Raw genomic sequence first — 17,365 nt, 5'->3', positions numbered from 1 at the left:
CGGTAGGCCCATTCCACCCTTACCTGGCATGATCCAACCTCCAGATTTAAAGCTGTGGAAGCCACTGCTCGACAAACGCTGTAAGTTGGCCTTCCTCTTCCCGTTTGGGAAGGCCCAGCAAACGAATACTTTTCCGACGAGCTTGATTCTCAAGGTCATCAATGTGATTCTCTAAGATCCGAACTCGCTGTTCGAGAGTTTGGACCCGATCCACGGCCGAGTCTGCAATGGTCTCGGAGGTCGCGGCCTTTAGCTCCACCCCTCCGACTTGGGCTCAATTTCCTAGATGTCTCGGTCATGCTTTTGTAGCGCAGCCGAGAGTGAGTCCCATCGGCTCCGGGACTCTTCGATGAAGGCGTCAACCTTCGCATCGAGTTTAGAGATTATTTCCACGAGGCTCGTCACTGTAGGTAAGTCCCCCAGGACGGCTGCGGACACCTCTGCTGCAGCTGGAGAGGGTGGGGGAGGGATTCCTGCCTGCTGAGAACTGAGGGCTCCCTTCCCTTTAGTCATTTTTACTGGAGATTAAATTGTTTAAATTCAGTACTATGCAACTAATTACATTAAGTAAAATGATTTGGTGAGTGTGGTGGAGGCGGGTGACCCACTTTGCCCAAGTCTTGGGAGGAGCACTATAGACTCAGACTTGCTGGGTCGCCACCATCTTGGATCCCCAGGTACTTTATTGTTAATGTTTTTGTAATATAAGATTGGTATATTACCTTTTGTATTTTTATAATTTTGTAAAAAATAAAAACCTTTTTCAATAAAAAAAAGTGGTTAAAAAGGAGTTTGCACGCTTGCCTTCACTGCTGGGCCCTTTGAGTATAGGAGTTGGGACGTTATGTTGAGGCTGTAGAGGACATTGGTGAGGCCTCTTCTGGAATAATGTGTCCAGTTGTGGTCACCCAGTTATAGAAAGGATATTATCAAGCTGAAGAGGGTTCAAAAGAGATCTACCAGAATAGAGCAGGGTATGGAAGATTTGAATTATAAAGAAAGGCTGGATAGTCTGGGACCTTTTTCACTGGAGCATAAGAGGTTGAGAACTGTCTTGATAAAAGTTTGTAAAACAATGAAAGGTTTAGATAGAGTTGATGGTAGTTGTCTTTTTCCTAAGATGTGGAATTTCAAGACCAGAGGCTACAATTTTAAGGTGAGAGGAAAGAGATTTTAAAAAGACATAAGAGGCAATTTTTTTGCACACAGGGTGGTTTGCATGTGGAATGAACATTCTGAAGAAGTTGTGGATGCAGTTTTATTACATTTCAAAGGTATTTGGATAGATACATGAAATAAAAGAGACATAAAAGAGACCTAAGGGGCAACTTTTTCACACAGAGGGTGGTACGTGTATGGAATGAGCTGCCAGAGGATGTGGTGGAGGCTGGTACAATTGCAACATTTAAGAGGCATTTGGATGGGTATATGAATAGGAAGGGTTTGGAGGGATATGGGCCAGGTGCTGGCAGGTGGGACTAGATTGGGTTGGGATATCTGGTCGGCATGGATGGGTTGGACCGAAGGGTGTATTTCCATGCTGTACATCTCTATGACTGGGGAACTGATTGAATTTGTTGGATCAGGCTGTGGAGGAGTGGGTGGTGGTCCAAAGGCGGACTTCACCTGTGAATGGAGAAACTCTAGAGAAGATGTTAGCTACTGAAAGTATCTTTGCATTCCCCCTCTCATTCCCTCCTTGCCAAGGTAGTGATCAGTATAAAGACAGTCACACTTAACTACACTAAATTGTATCTGCCTATTTCAACCTTCTTTGATTCGTTGAAGCGTGTTACACTTTTCACTATTTATGATATTATCAAGTTTCATAAAATCCATAAAAGTCTAAATTGTACTGCCTAAATAATTCAGTCAGTCAGTCAATTACAAACAACAAGCAATGGTCCCAAATCAAACCCTCGGCTGCCTCCATTCAGGTTATTCAAACATTTTGTTTTAACAAGTTGATATTTGGCTAATGTGAAAGCTATCAGGCAAAATATTTCAAAATCCTGGAACAGCAAGAAAACAATAAAATGTTTCCTGTGCTTTAGCAACTGAAGAGGCAGTTTCGGTTCAGATTTAAATCTGAAATATTTGTGGGAAACAAATGCTGAATATTTTAAAATATGTGCTCCAAATGAAACTTCCCAAATAAAGCAGTCGGAATTACAGTAGCAACTTTGGTAGAGATCAACACTCTTTGAATGTGCAATATGAAGGGGGCCAATGAAATCTTAACAATAATTAACAGAAGTTAAGCAGCTCAGCCTCAAATTCTAATATTCTCTAGAAAAACTTAACAAAACATTAAACTAAAAATGCACTCTTCTTTTTGTAGAATTTCAAACAAATCAGGGGCTCAAAGTCCTCAATTTGTTTAAGGTTACAAGTTTGATAATTTGAAAAAGGCATAATGTTGTTAAATTTCAATGTAAAAACAAAACCTGCCCCACTACACAGCCCTCAAAACACATTGAATTGAAATCCTGATTCAAACAAGGCAAAGCAGTTAGTTAAAAGAATTTTCTGAGCCAGTATTTTAACAAACCAAAATATTTTAAACATCAAACACACTCAGCATGGGACAATCTACAGTGAAATTCTCCTCTTTCAACCCAAGTATAGTACAACCTTAATTTCAGTGTTTCTCACCTTCATTTCTTTTTGTGGCATCCTCTCATTGAAATTACATTTATAAAAAGAGAAAGCCCTCGCAGTGAACCACATGACGCTGCAATCCAAGCCACTCTCTTCCTCAAGAACAATGACTCACAGCCTCAAATTTCACCACTAGGGGACTTTAATCCCCTACCCCACTTTACTCCTCACGGGGGCTTGAACCCCAATTAAACACAGAAAGCTCGAACCTCAGCACAGTGCGGAGGACTTGTACCTCAAATCAACTCACCCAGTAGACTTGAACCCCAGTACCGTACCGAAGACTCAAATCTCAACCCAAACCCACCCAGGGGACCTGAACCCCAATATCACAAAGAGGACTCAATCATACACCCCTCCCCCCAATGCAGCACAGGGACTTGAACCTTTGCCTGCCAGCATGCTTGTGAAACAGCGTCTCTCGACTGAACTAATTACAGTTCGAGGAATCCTTAGAACAGAGAGTGATCAAGTAAAGGAACTGTCTCCGGCACACAGGAATATTGAGAGGGACCAAGGTTTAAAATCTTACTTTGTGGGCCTGTCCGTCTCGAGACACCAATGTGGGGGAAGGGCGTGGTGTTGGACGGGGTTTGGGGTGCACTGGGCGGGGGGCACAGGCGGGGCCGGTGTTGGAAAGGGTTGTGGGAGGCAGGCACTCATGCGTGGTGTGCTGCTGCCTAGTCTGAACAGGGAGCAGACTTTTACAGAAAACTCTGAGCCCCAGAGGAAAAGCATTGAATCGATTAACTGAATAATTAATTATCTGAAGGAAATAGTGCCCACCCGTCTCGTTCAGATAATCGAGGTTCCTCTGCAGTCATTTTACAGGGAGGAGCATCCCGATAAGGCAACATACATATTGATTTGGTGACTGTTAAAATTAACGAATGTCAATAGTAAAGATTAAGCCATCTTTGGCAATGAATACCTTACTTCACAATGAATGCCATGTTAACTGACCTTACATATCGAATGCTACCTCATCTTGTTAAATGGCTCTACATAATTGATACTTTTCCACCTTGTTAACCCATTACTCTTGCCTCCAGCACCCCATTGTTAACTACAAGTTCTTATCTGATCTGAGTCATGCTCAGCTCAATCTCTTGCTTCACAAAACTTAGAACTTAACTCTTTCCCTGCCCGCTTAAACCCTATACACATTCTCAGTAGCATCAGCATGTGATCTAAAGGTCTTTGTGTTTGCACTTCTTTTTCATTGTCTATCTGAAGCAAGATTTGTTTCTTAAAGTTGTAGCCTTCACTTTCATTCGTACAGATAGGAATTTCACAGGTACGAAAACATGTAGGCACACCCCTGAATTAGGGTACTGTGTCACTGGCTGTAATTTATTTACTCATGCCATGAGTGTTGTTGGCTGGCCAGCATTAATTGCTTGCCCCTAGTTGCCCTTGAAAAGGTAATGGTGGGATGCCTTCTTGAATTGCTGCAGTCCACATGTTCTTGCAATCAATAATCCACTCATCTGACAAGACCCAGAAGAGAGAAGACTCCAAACATAAATTAACCACCAATATAATGTAGGCGCAAATTACTGCAGGTGTTGAAATTTGTACTGAAAACAAAAAAATCTGCGAGAAATCACAGGGTTTCAAGCAGCATCCATGGAGAGATAACTTGGAGGAGCCAGTGTTGGACTGGGGTGGACCAAGTTAAAAAGAAAAAGTGTTTTCAAATAAACCTGGTGGACTATAACCTGGTGTTGAGAATTTTAACTTTGTCCATGGAGAGCTAGCAGCTAACGTTGAACCTAGATGACTCTTCATCAGAGCTGACATGAAGTGTGGTGGGGGTAACATTTATGCAATTGTGGTGGGGGGGGTGCTGGAGGAGAAAGGATGAGAATGGCTGAACAATGGTGTTCCACTGGACTGGGGAGAGAGGACACGGTGACAGAGAATGTAACAAGTAAAGCTAAAAGGGAAGGAATGGGAGTGGGTTCACAATATGAAGGTGATCTACTCAATATTATGACCTGAAGGTTGTAAAGTGCTAGTCTAAAGAGGAGATGTTGTTCCTCCAGTTTGCACTGTGATTTGCTGGAGCATTGCAGCATGCTGAGGACAGACAAGTGGGCATGCGAGCAGGATGCTGTGTTAAAATGACTGGCTTTGGGAAGGTTTGGGTCATGCTTGTGCATGAACCACAGGTGTTCTGGAGGGGGTTGAGAGGAGTTACAGGGAGGTAGTCACACCTCAGGTACAAGAAAAAGGCAGATGAGTTACAGTCAGGAGACAGAAAGGGAACCGACAGATCGTGTAGGGATCCCCCTTGGCTGTTCTCCTAGCAATGACACCATAATTATATCTGCAGAACACCAGATAAGGGATCATGTTCACAAGTCAAATACAAATTTACACTGTGCCTTCTGCTGCATTACCATTCATATGATTTGCACCTTTCTTTGCCATAGTTTACAAATCTCTAAACATTTCTGTGGTGTTTCCACCTGACAATGTGGGTCAAACTATGTATTGCAAAAAGGCAGAATCACACCACATAGTCGACAGGATGAAATGACACATTTCATATAAATTGTTGCTCTCAATTTTTTCAGCAGCTGTGAGGAGAGAGGAGCAAGGGCTCCAGGAGGCAGGTTTCCCACTTAAAAAGGGATTTACCTAGAGAGCCATTTTTTTCAGGAGCTGCAAGAAGAGAGGAAGAGGAGCTGCCAGGAAGGTAAATCACTGCTTTAAAAACTGACCTTGTGAATAGGCGGAGCGCACACTGAGCAGGAATGGACATTGGCCTGCTAAGTGAAATAACATATTTGGGCAGTTGCGTTACCCAAAACATTACTTAGGTCGTGTCTCCCACCCATCCTCCTCTTAATAAAATAAAAGTTCTACGCGCTGGATTGGTAAGGTAACTAGTTTTTTTAAAAAAATTTCAATTGTTTCTTTGGGAATTTGGAACAGTGGGAATGGCGGTTAGGACAATTGAATATTCCTCCTGCTGAATGTAGGAGGTAAGGGTCACCACAAATGACCTGGCTGACTTCATCTGTGGGAAGTGTACCCAACTCCAGCTCCTCAAAAACCACATTTGGGAACTGGAGCTGGATGAACCTTGGATCATTTGGGAGGTGGAGGGGGTTGAGAGGAGTTACAGGGAGGTAGTCACACCTCAGGTACAAGAAAAAGGCAGATGAGTTACAGTCAGGGGACAGAAAGGGAACCGACAGATAGTGTAGGGATCCCCCGTGGCTGTTCTCCTCAACAACAAGTATACAGTGGATGGGATGACTTACTGGCGTAAGCAATGGGGTACAGGTCTCTGGCACACAATCTGTCCCTGTTCCTCAAAAGGGAAGGGGAGGGAGGAGCAGACCATTACTCACTGGGGACTCCATAGTTAGGGGACTGAAAGGAGGTTCTGTCGGTCTGAGAGAAATTCACAGTTGGTGTATTGCCTCTCAGGTGCCAGGGTTCGTGATGTTTCGGATCCTGTTTTTGGGATCCTTGAGGGAGAGGGCAAGTCGTGGACCACATAGGCACTAATGACATAGGTAGGAAAAGGAATGGGGATTTGAGAGTGAGAGAAAGAGCCAGAGAGCAAGAGAGAGAGCGAGGGAGGCTCATTCTGGGGTAGGTGGGAACTCTGCAAACAGGATTGTTTACACCTGAATCAGAGGGGTACCAATATCCAGGGATTGGGTTGTGGTGGGGACGGGGAGATGGGGGGTGGTGGTGGGGGAGAGAGTTTGGAGATTTGCTACTGCACTTCGGGAGGGTGTAAACTAATTCAGCAGGAGGATGGGAACTTAAAAATTGTACTTCCAGTGTCCAGGAGGTTCAGAGTAGTGAGATCAGAAGAATGGTTTCAAGGTCACAAGAGTGCACCGGCAAGCAGGAAAGTGGTTTGAAGTGGATCTACTTCAACATCAACAGCATTCAGAATTAGGTGGGTGAACTTGCAGCATGGGTTGGTACCTGGGACTTCGACGTTGTGGCCAATTTGGAGACATGCATCGAGCAGGGACAGGAATGGTTGTTGTAGGTTTTGGGATTTAGATGTTTCAGTAAGAACAGAAGAGATGGTAAAAGAGGGGGAGGGGTGGCATTCTTAGTTAAGGACAGTATTTTGGTGGCAGAAAGGGCATTTGAAGACTCATCTACTGAGGTAGTACGGACTGAAACAGGAAAGGAGAGGTCGCCCTACTGGAAGTTTCTATAGGCCTCCGAATAGTTCCAGAGATGTAGAGGAAAGGATTGCAAAGATGATTCTGGATAGGAGCAAAAAAGGAACAGGGTAGTTGTTATGGAGGACTTTAACATTCCAAATATTGATTGGAAATACTTTAGTTAGAGTAGTTTAGATAGGTCAGTTTTTGTCCAATGTGTGCAGGAGGCTTTCCTCACACAGTATGTAGACAGGCCAACAAGGGATGAGACCACATTGGATTTGGTACTGGGTAATGAACCCGGCCAGGTGTTAGATTTGGAGTAGGTAAGCACTTTGGCAATAGTACCATAATTTGGTTATGTTTAGTGATGGAAAGGGATAGGTATACACTGCAGGGCAAGAGTTATAACTGGGGAAAAGGCAATTATGATGCGATCAGGCAAGATTTAGGATGCACAGGATGGGGAGGGAGACTGCACAATTGAAATGTGGAGCTTAGTCAAGGAACAACTACTGCATGTCCTTGATAAGTATGTACCTGTCGGGCATGCAGAAAGTGGTCGAGTGAGGCAGCCGTGGTTTACTAAGGAAATTGAATCTCTTGTCAAGAGGAAGATGGCAGCTTACGTTAGGATGAGACATGAAAGCTCAGTTAGGGCGTTTGAGAGTTACAAGTTAGCCAGGAAAGACTTAAAGAGAGAACGAAGAAGAATCAGGAGGGGACATGAGAAGTCATTGGCAGATAGAAATCAAGGAAAACGCTAAAGCTTTCTATAGGTATATCAGGAATAAAAGAACGACTAGAGTAAGATTAAGGACAATCAAGAACAGTAGTGGGAAGTTGTGTGTGGAGTCCAAGGAGATAGGAGAAGCGTTAAATGAATATCTTTTGCCGGTATTCACACTGGATAAGAAACAACATTGTCAAGGAAAATACTGAGATACAGGATTGAGGTTCACAAGGAGGTGGTGTTAACAATTCTGGAGAATGCAAAAATAGATAAGTCCCCAGGCCAGATGGGATTTATCCTAGGATTCTCTGGTAAGCCAGGGAGGAGATTGCAGAGCTTTTGGCTTTGATAATCCTTGCTATTTATAATCCTCGTGCCTCACAAACCTCAAGTTCTTTGAGAAGATGACCAGACAAGTGAAGGAGGATAAAGCAGTTGATCTGGTGTATGTGGATTTCAGTAAGGTGTTTGATAAGGCTCCCCATGGTAGGCTATTGCGCAAAATTCGGAGGCATGGGATTGAGGGCGATTTAGCAATTTGGATCAAAAATTGGCTGGCTGAAAGAAGACAGAGGATGGTGGTTGATGGGCAATGATCACTCTGGAGTTTAGGTACGAGTGGTGAAGCACAAGGATCTGTTTTGGGTCCTTTGCTGTTTGGCATTTTTATAAATGACCTTGAGGAGGGCATAGAAGGATGGGTTAGTAAATTTGTGAAAGACATTAAAGGTCGGTGGAGTTGTGGACAATGCTGTAGGATGTTGCAGATTACAGGCGGACACAGATAAACTGCAGAACTGGGCTGAGAAATGTTAAATGGAGTTTAATGTGGAAAAGTGTGAAGTGATTCACTTTGGAAGGAGTAACAGGAATAACGAGTTTTGGGCTAATTGTAAGACTCTTGGCAGTCTAGGTGAGCAGAGAGATTTCAGTGTTCATGTAAATTGATCCCTGAAAGTTGCCACCCAGGTTGATAGGGTTGTTAAGAAGGCATATGGTGTGTTAGCTTTTATTTGTAGAGGGATTGAGTTTCAGAGCCACGAGGTCATGTTGCAGCTGTACAAAACTCTGGATCAGCTGCACTTGGGAGTATTGCATACACTTCTGGCCACCACATTATAGGAAGGACATGGAAGCTTTGGAAAAGGGTTCAGAGGTGATTTACTAGGACGTTGCCTGGTATGGAGGGAACACCTTATGACGAAAGGCTGAGGGACTTGAGGCTGTTTTTGTTAGAGAGAAGGTTGAGAGTCAAGATTAGAATGGTGCTGGAAAAGCATAGCAGGTCAGGCAGCATCCGGGGAGCAGGACATTTGATGTGTCAGGCAAAAGCCATTCATCAGGAATGAAGCTTCATTCCTGATGAAGGGCTTTTGCCTGAAACTTCAATTTTCCTGCTCCTCTAATGCTGCCTGACCTGCTGTGCTTTTCCAGCACCACTCTAATCTTGACTCTCATCTCCAGCATCTGCAGTACCCACTTCTGCCTAGAAAGTGGAGAGGTGACTTAATTGAGACATAAGATAATCAGAGGGTTAGATAGGGTGGACAATGAGAGCCTTTTTCTTGGATGGTGATGGCTAGCGTGAGGGCACAAAGCTTTACATTGGGGTGATAGATAGGACAGATGTCAGAGGTGTCTTCTGTATTCAGAGTAGTAAGGGCGTGGAATGCCCTGCCTGCAACTGTAGTAGACTCACCAACTTTAAGGGCATTTAAATGGTCATTGGATAAACATATGGATGAAAATGGAATAGTGTAGGATAGATTAGTTCCACAGGTTGGTGCCACATCGAGGGCCAAAGGGCGTATACTGCATTGTAAATGTTCAATATGTTCTATGCTCTGTCTTGGTCTTTGTTTGACCCCACATGTATCACGAATAAACAAAAGATGCAACAGTTTTTCTGCAGAAAGATGAACTGAACTGAACTGCCTTTCTCAGAACATTTAATTTTTTTTAAGCAAAAAGCCAAAACAAAATATAAAAATCGCAGGAAATAATTCTTCCACATGTGCACTAATGCTATCATAAGCACTGTAATAATTTTCTACTTTCACAATTTGAAAAATCCAAACAGCAAATGTTTACATTTATTTAGTGCCAATATTATATATCAACCATAAATTAATGAATTCCCTCTCCTAACCCTTTTAATATTGACTAAAAGAAGATTTAACATTAGAAGACTCACCTGAAATATAGTTTCATCTCTATATGATGGGAAGTTTTCCACTACAAGCTGGAGCAGCTTCTGAGCACTGTTTTCACTCTTTTTAATGCAATTAAGGAATGAACCATCAAACTTCTCTAGCAATATATTTCCAGCCTCTTTCAGTACTTTGAGACGTTCTTCAATCAAAGGCATTGGAACTTCAGTGTCTGAACGTAGCACATATTTCAGTTGATCTAGGGTTGTATTCGCAAAATATGATGCACTGGTAATGGGAATGCCTTAACAAAAAGGAAAAACAAAAGCCAGAAATGTAGACACAATTACTCCTGTCTATCAAGGTAGATGAACAAGGAAATGCAGTGCTTATCAAAGTCACATATAACATACAATGGGTCAAAGATAAATTATGTCTCATCATAAGACCATAAGACATAGGAGCAGAAATTAGGCCATTCAACCCATAGAGTCTGCTCCGCCGTTCAATCTGGCTGATAAGTTTTTAAACCCCATTCTCCTTGTAACTCTAGATACTCAAAAACCTATCTATCTCCATCTTAAATACACTGAATGACCTGGTCCCCGCAGCTTCCTGTGGCAGTGAATTCCATAGATTGACCACTCTAGCTAAAGAAGTTTCTCCTTATGTCCGTTCTAAAAGGTCTTCCCTTTTCTCTAAAACTATGCCTTTGGGTCCTAGTCACTCCTACCAATGGAAACATCTTCCCAATATCTACTTGATATGTCTATGCTGACAACGCCATACCCTCCAAAAGCTTCTTCACTGAGAAGTTTTATAAATCAACCTGTTCAGAGACATTATTACACCTTTCAGCAGATGGGTCTTGAACCCAAGCTCCTAATCCAGAGGGAAGGACACTACCATTGCACCTCAAAAGCCCTAGATATTTTTCAATAAACTGTTTAGGCATGTCATGACATATCCAGGGCATGTTGAGACTTGAGTCCATGCCCTCTTGCTCAGAGGTATGGACACTACCACGGGACAAGAGCCCTCTGTGCTAATATTTCTTTTGGTTGGACTGCTGGTATCAGCCTCCATTTTTACTGTACATTTTTTCCCCCAACCTAACCTACACACCCCTGAACACTATGAACAACTTAGTGTGGCCAATTCTCCTAACCAGAACATCTTTAGATTGTGGGAGGAAACCTGAGCACCCAGAGGAAACCCATGCGGACATCCACATACTACCTCCCGAGACATCTGAAAGCACAGCATTAGTTTTCATATATAGGCAAGAGGCACCCAAACGCTACATCAGCCACTCCTTTCAAGTCCCACACTGTCGCTAAATTATCAGAATGCTTATTCCAATACTAGCAGTGCACAACCAGCAGTTTCCTCTTATATTGGGAAGATTGAAACTATTACTTTCACCCATTGCTCCAAATTATGTGCACCATCTTCCACTTCCAGCCTTTGGCTGGTAACAATCGGAGTGTGAATTTGTCAGTTCAGAACCAATGGCCTATTTGACTGAATGGTGTTGTCAGTCATATTATCAACATAGTATGCATTCCCATGATAACCTTTGCCTTACTTTCCCTCTCAACTCAATTACGCATGAAACTCTCATTTCATGCATTTGTTGCTTCTAGACTCGGTCATTTCAGCATGGGGTTACCTGGTCTTCCAAATTCTGGTAAAAGCAAATATAGTCAAGGCTTTCAAAAGGAAAATGGATCATCTGAAAGGTAAACATTGCAAACTATGAAGAAAGGCCATGGCAGTGAACATAACATTGCACTTGCAGAGAGCCAGCTCAAGTCTGAAACACCAAACAATCTCTTTCTGTGCTGAGTCGAAAAGTGTGGTGCTGGAAAAACACAGCCAGTCATGCAGCATCAAAGCGCTTATGCTCAAAACGTCGATTCTCCTGCTCCTGGGATGCTGGCTGACTGGCTGTTCTTTTCCAGCACCACACTTCAATTCTGATCTCCAGCATCTGCAATGCTCACTTTCTCTTTCTGTGCTGAGACTGTTCAATGGCCAAGATGCAGGAAGGAAATTCACTGACAGTTGTGGTAGAAAACATTTGTATGATTATGAGGTAATAACTGGAATCAAATCAAGATGTTTCCTCTATTCCCTATATTCTTCCCACCAGTCTGCAAACAAAATAACTAACTGACAACTGTTTATAAATGCAGATAGCACTGGAGTCAAGAATCAGACTTGCTGGCACCCACAGACATTTCAGTTAAACTCATTCAAAGTTGGAAAGAAGTTCTATTTCTTCTTCATAATAGAAACTGTTTAATAATTAGCATTGTCCTTTGTGGGATGTTGTGTATAAATAGCATGTTAGCATTTCTACAATATAAAGTACTTCAATGACAGCAGTGCTTCCCAGTTGCACTTAGGATGTGAAATGCATTGCCCAATTGCATGTCATTAACCTTGGCAATGAATTATAGGAAAATTAATGATTAACTCATATTTCTGTTTGTCAAGTGGACTTTAAAAACCAATTTCTTGAGCACCACACCTGGACAAAACAGTGGACTCTGAACCCAGCACAAGTAGAATTTTTAAAACAAAAACAGAATTTGCTTGAGAAACTCAGCAGGTCTGGCTGTATCTATGGAAAGAAAACAGGATTAACTTCGAGTTCATTGATCCTTGTTCAGGAAAAAGTGTTATTTGCGTTTATGCCAAGGGTCAGGGGAAAAGGAGTGAATGGATAAGTAGAGAAAGCTAGAGACAGGGACAGACAGACAGACAGAGTGCTAAGCCTATATGGAGCACTGCAACAGGCCTGAAACAAAAGTGTTGGTATGGAAACAGTGGTGCATTGAAGTGGTAGGCAACTGGAAGCTTGGAGCTATTTTTATGGACTGATGCAAGTGCTCTACAAAGCGGTTATCCAGTTTGGGGTTTTGTCTCCTCATTGTAGAAGAGACTGCATTGTGAGCAGCAAATACATAGACTAGTGTTATGAGGATGTACCTTTAATTTAGATTAAAAGCTAGCAGAACTACCTGATAGCACAAGTGTTCTGAACAAGATATAACCTTTTGGTCCAGCAGCTAGTGTAGCTCGTTGCATGGAGACAAAAACAAATTTGAATTAGGCCAATCAGTTTAAATTATACCCTGAAAAATAATACCAAACTCAGATCAAGTTTGAATTCAGTATATTGACAATATTAAAAGCCAAATGACACAATCCGATGCTTTGGGGGTATATGACCGGGAAAAATTGAACAGTTGAGGGAGAATTGCCAAAAAGACCAACAGATTGTAGGCTGCTGGTCAGAACTCTGAGAGGTACCTGTCTAGAGAAGGAGTTTGCACAGAGAATAGCATCAACACTGACCTGGAGAGCAAATCTATAGAGGAAGGTATAAAGAGACGATTCGACAGCTGACTGGTTTTGAAATTTGAATTTTTCAGTAAATCCTAATTGAGGGTTTTATCGGACTAGTATTGTAGAAGGAAAGTAAAAGATAGGTGAGAGGAAGGAGTTGTAAATCATTGTTAGTTAATTATTCTCTGTAATGCTTTAAGAACTAAAGTTGTTACTTTTTACTTAAAATCATTCTTGGCCTCTCGAATTTTCACAGATTGCTGCACAGGATAATTTTTTTCTGTGTTGGTGGTTAAAATTAAACAGGAGGACTTACCCAGTGACATAACAGTTCACTGACTTACCTTTTTCTCAATTTGATAAGGACCACAAAACCTGGCTTTGAAGGGATATCCTATCGCTGGTAACAGTACGAACACATCACCCACTGGGGAAAACGTCAGAGTCGCAGAGCTTTTTTCTGCCACATGTTTCATTCTCCACTGTGTCCTCTTTAGGTGCTGTTTAGCTAACTCACTTACTCTATTTAATCTCTCCCTCAATCCGATACATAATCTAAGTATGAGATCTCAGACTTTAATCCTGTCAATTTTTCTTCAATTCATTTCAAAAGGACATCTCACTTCACGCCCAAATATTAACTCAAGGGGAGTGAACTGAGTACATTCATTTGGGGCATCTCTAATGGCAAACAATACGAATGGGATACCTTTATTCCAATCATTCAGGTAATCCTGACAGTGTGCCCTCAACATGGCCTTCAACATCTAATGCCACCTTTATAACGCTCCCTGGGATTCAGGATGATACGCACTGGATTTAAAATGCTGTATACCCAAGTATTCCATAACCTCCTTAACAGCCTAGCAGTAAAATTTGACCCTTGGTCCGAGTGAATCTCTGGGTAGCCTATACAGTGTGAAGAAAGCAACTAACTCCTCTACTACCCTTTTTGCCTTGATACTCCGTAATGGAACTGCCTCCAGAGATCTGGTAGACACATGTATTATTGTTAACGAGTACTGGCTACCACTTTTAGTTCTCGGAGGGGACCTACGTAAATCAATTATAACCCGTGTGAAAGGTTCTTCAAAATACAGGAACTGGCAACAAAGGTGCTGGTTTTGTTACCACCTGTGGCTTACCGACCATTTGGCATGTAGAAGAATACAGCGCAGTACAGGCCCTTTGGCCCTCGATGTTGCACCGATCCAAGCCCATCTAACCTATACTAACCCACTATCCTCCATATACCTATCCAATGCCCGCTTAAATGCCCATAAAGAGGGAGAGTCCACCACTGCTACTGGCAGGGCATTCCATGAACGATATGAATGGTAATGACATTACACAACTAGACATATACAATGAATATTTATTTAAATGCCATACCCTGCCAAATGTAACAATATCTCCAGACTGATTAAACACCACATCTCTAAATCTCAGATCCCAACCATTGTATCACTCTGGGCTCATACCTGACTTTCAAGAGCACACTCTTAAGCATTTAACACTGTTGCAAACCACACAGTCAGGTCTTACAGTGCACACACACACTATCAGCTATTCAACTATTTTGACCAGATTACATGGTACTCTTTGGGGATCTTCACTCTCTCCTTCAGGACACGATGTGCACATCCATAGGCTGCAGGAGATATCCTGAGGGTCATAGGTACAGCTGGATTTCCTTATTCCCACAGAGGAGATGGTGCTCAGCACCTTGCTGCAGTCATAGCTAATAGCCAACACTGAAATCATTGAAGGTGGCACTGTTATTAAACCTAACTCTCTTTCTCACACTCCACCCACCACAACCCACGTCCCTACCTTCCCCTTCCTGTATCACCTTCAAGGACAGTGCTGCCAGAAATGGGTTCTCCAAGTTTCCTCTTCCCGTCCTCCAGCTGCTCCCTCCACACGTCCTGTTCCTCCTCTCCCTCTTCATCCTCTTGAGGCGCTCATTGTTGAGCAGGGCTGTCTTTTAATGTTAATGCGTTTGCCTAGCATGTCCAGCCTCATTCCTGATGAAGGGCATATGCCCGAAACATCGATACTCCTGCTCCTCAGATGCTGCCTGACCGGCTGTGCTTTTCCAGCAACACACTCTTCGACTCTGATCTCCAGCATCTGCCGTGCTCACTTTCTCCTTGCGTGCAGCAGACTGAGATAAATTCTGACTCCTGCTCTGCCAAGAATACAACGGGGCTCCCCAAGAGGTCTTGACATGTTGTATCAATGCAGCAATGATCTTCCCTAACACACTTGGCATCAAAGCATGACTTTCATTATGTACACACTATGAATTTGTGCATGGTTTGTGTACAAGAGCCATTAAGCTTGTTGTCCAGCAGTCACCCTAAGGCTTGTGAGTGGTTCAAATGTCCCTGGAACATCAGACAGCTGCAGAATGAAAGCAACATAACAGATGCCAAGATAGAATTAGAATGAGGCTTTACCGTCATGTGTACTTACACGGAGGGATACAGGAGTACACTGAAACATTTACAATGTCGCCAGTCCTGGCACCATCTTAGATATAGGCACCTAGCTGCAAAATCTTAGGTAAAATGTAGAAAAACAAAGAAATAAGTTAAAATAAATTAAAAGTTTGACTTTACAGTCCTTCTCAGTCTAAAGTAGTAATAAAATTTAAAGTTTGAAATTAGAGTCCTTCATTGATCTGTTTCCATTCACTACCTGTTGTCATACAGCAGTTGGATGTTAATGGTGTGGACTCCCCGCCCAGTCTCCAGCTGCCAGAGTGATTGGCAGTTGCAGAGTGAGGTGAGTACAGTCAATAGCACTTTGCCCCATTGAGATACCTGTACCCCAGCAAAGCTGCCAGCATGCTCATCTCCTTGGTAATGCTGTTATTGAGGAGCCCACGTCAATGACTGCCCTGTACAAAGCCTGCCATCTTAAATTTCTATCTTTCGGATAATAACCCTCCAGAATATTCTCTGCCTCCTTTTTGGAGTACTATATCTTTTATTGTCTTGTCTTGCTGTTGCAAGTCTCTTAGCCTTTCAGGACTAAACACTTCTGTCTGATCTGCCTGTTCAGGTTTTTCTTGCACCATTACATCAAACAGAGTATCCGCGATCTGAACTTCAACTCCTTCATCTTTTTCTTTAGAATTTGCTTTGTGCTGTGACTTTTGATAGTGGGATCTGGTTACTACATAGTCTGGAAAATATTAGGATATCAGTTTTCACCCCTCAGTTTCTTGGTCTTCCTTGGGCTTCTCCCCAAAAGGGTGTCACACCCACCTGGGATCCTGCCAAATCATTCCAGAGAACAAACTGAATTCCTGGAACTGACACTCTGTCAATTACTCCCACAATAATTTCCTCATCTTAGGTTGGCACTCCAACCTGATCTTTCTGGCAGTGAAAACACCTTTTCCCAATGCCCTTCTAAAACCACCAGCACTGTAATTTTCTGTATCCCACTCCATTACTGTGAAAACACCTGAAAGCCTTTCACCTCCTGGGCTTCTTTAACCGGTGGTAAAATCTTACCAGTGCTCTCTACTCTTGGTTCTGTAGTGTAGGATCTCCTTTTCTCCCAACTTCTATCCCTTACAGGATGAAATTCTGGCCTGAACCTTGTCTTATGCACCAACATGCACCTGCTAATTCTGCTGTCCTTCTCACTTCCTGAACTTTGTTCCTCCACTTGAATTTTTATGATCTCTGGAAGTGAGTTTTTTAACTCTTCCAGCAGAATAATCTATCGTAGAGCCTCAAAGGTCCTATCTATTTTCAAAGCACACACTCATCTATCAAAAATGACTATGTTTAATTCTTTTGAACTCAGCATAAGTCTGACCTGGTTCCTTCTTTGTGTTTCTGAACCGCTGTCTACATACTTCTGGTACCACTTCACTTTCACTTAAAATAGCCTGTTTAACCTCTTCATAATCGCATAACCGTCTCATATCTGTACTTTATCATCTTGACCACTCACATGACAGCGCCGCAAATACCTTATTAGCTCTGCTTACCAGTTTAACCTGAACTAGCATTACCTATAAATCCTCGGACCACTCCCATCTGCCTCACCAATTTTTCAAATGAAATAAAGGTGGCTTCAACATCTTTCTCATCAAAATGTGGCAGAGTTTTGACATATTTGCCTACATTACTACCTACATTACTATGACTTTGCTGACTAAGTTGCAACTTCAAGTTCAAATTTTCTTTTAGTCTCTCCTGTTCTTCTCTCTCTTTGCTCAGCTAAGAGCGTTTTCTCTCTCTCCCACTGTTTATCTTCTAACTCCATTTTCCTCAATTGTAATTTTAAGTTTT

At 42.5% G+C, this 17,365-nt stretch overlaps 1 protein-coding gene across 1 annotated transcript in view; it reads right to left on the bottom strand.

The window, feature by feature from the left end:
• The window catches only part of c2h9orf64 (chromosome 2 C9orf64 homolog), a 31,316-nt gene that overhangs the window by 7,371 nt on the left and 6,580 nt on the right, over positions 1-17,365 (bottom strand). Inside the window, exon 3 of the mRNA XM_043712979.1 lies at positions 9,737-9,996. Coding sequence (XP_043568914.1) covers positions 9,737-9,996 — 260 coding nt within the window. The remainder of the gene's footprint in view (positions 1-9,736; positions 9,997-17,365) is intronic.

Source organism: Chiloscyllium plagiosum, chromosome 2, assembly GCF_004010195.1.
Source record: "Chiloscyllium plagiosum isolate BGI_BamShark_2017 chromosome 2, ASM401019v2, whole genome shotgun sequence".
NCBI classification, from domain to species: domain Eukaryota; kingdom Metazoa; phylum Chordata; class Chondrichthyes; order Orectolobiformes; family Hemiscylliidae; genus Chiloscyllium; species Chiloscyllium plagiosum.
The sequence above is the reverse complement of the archived record's forward strand: the minus strand, read 5'-3'. Positions and strand labels throughout refer to the sequence as shown.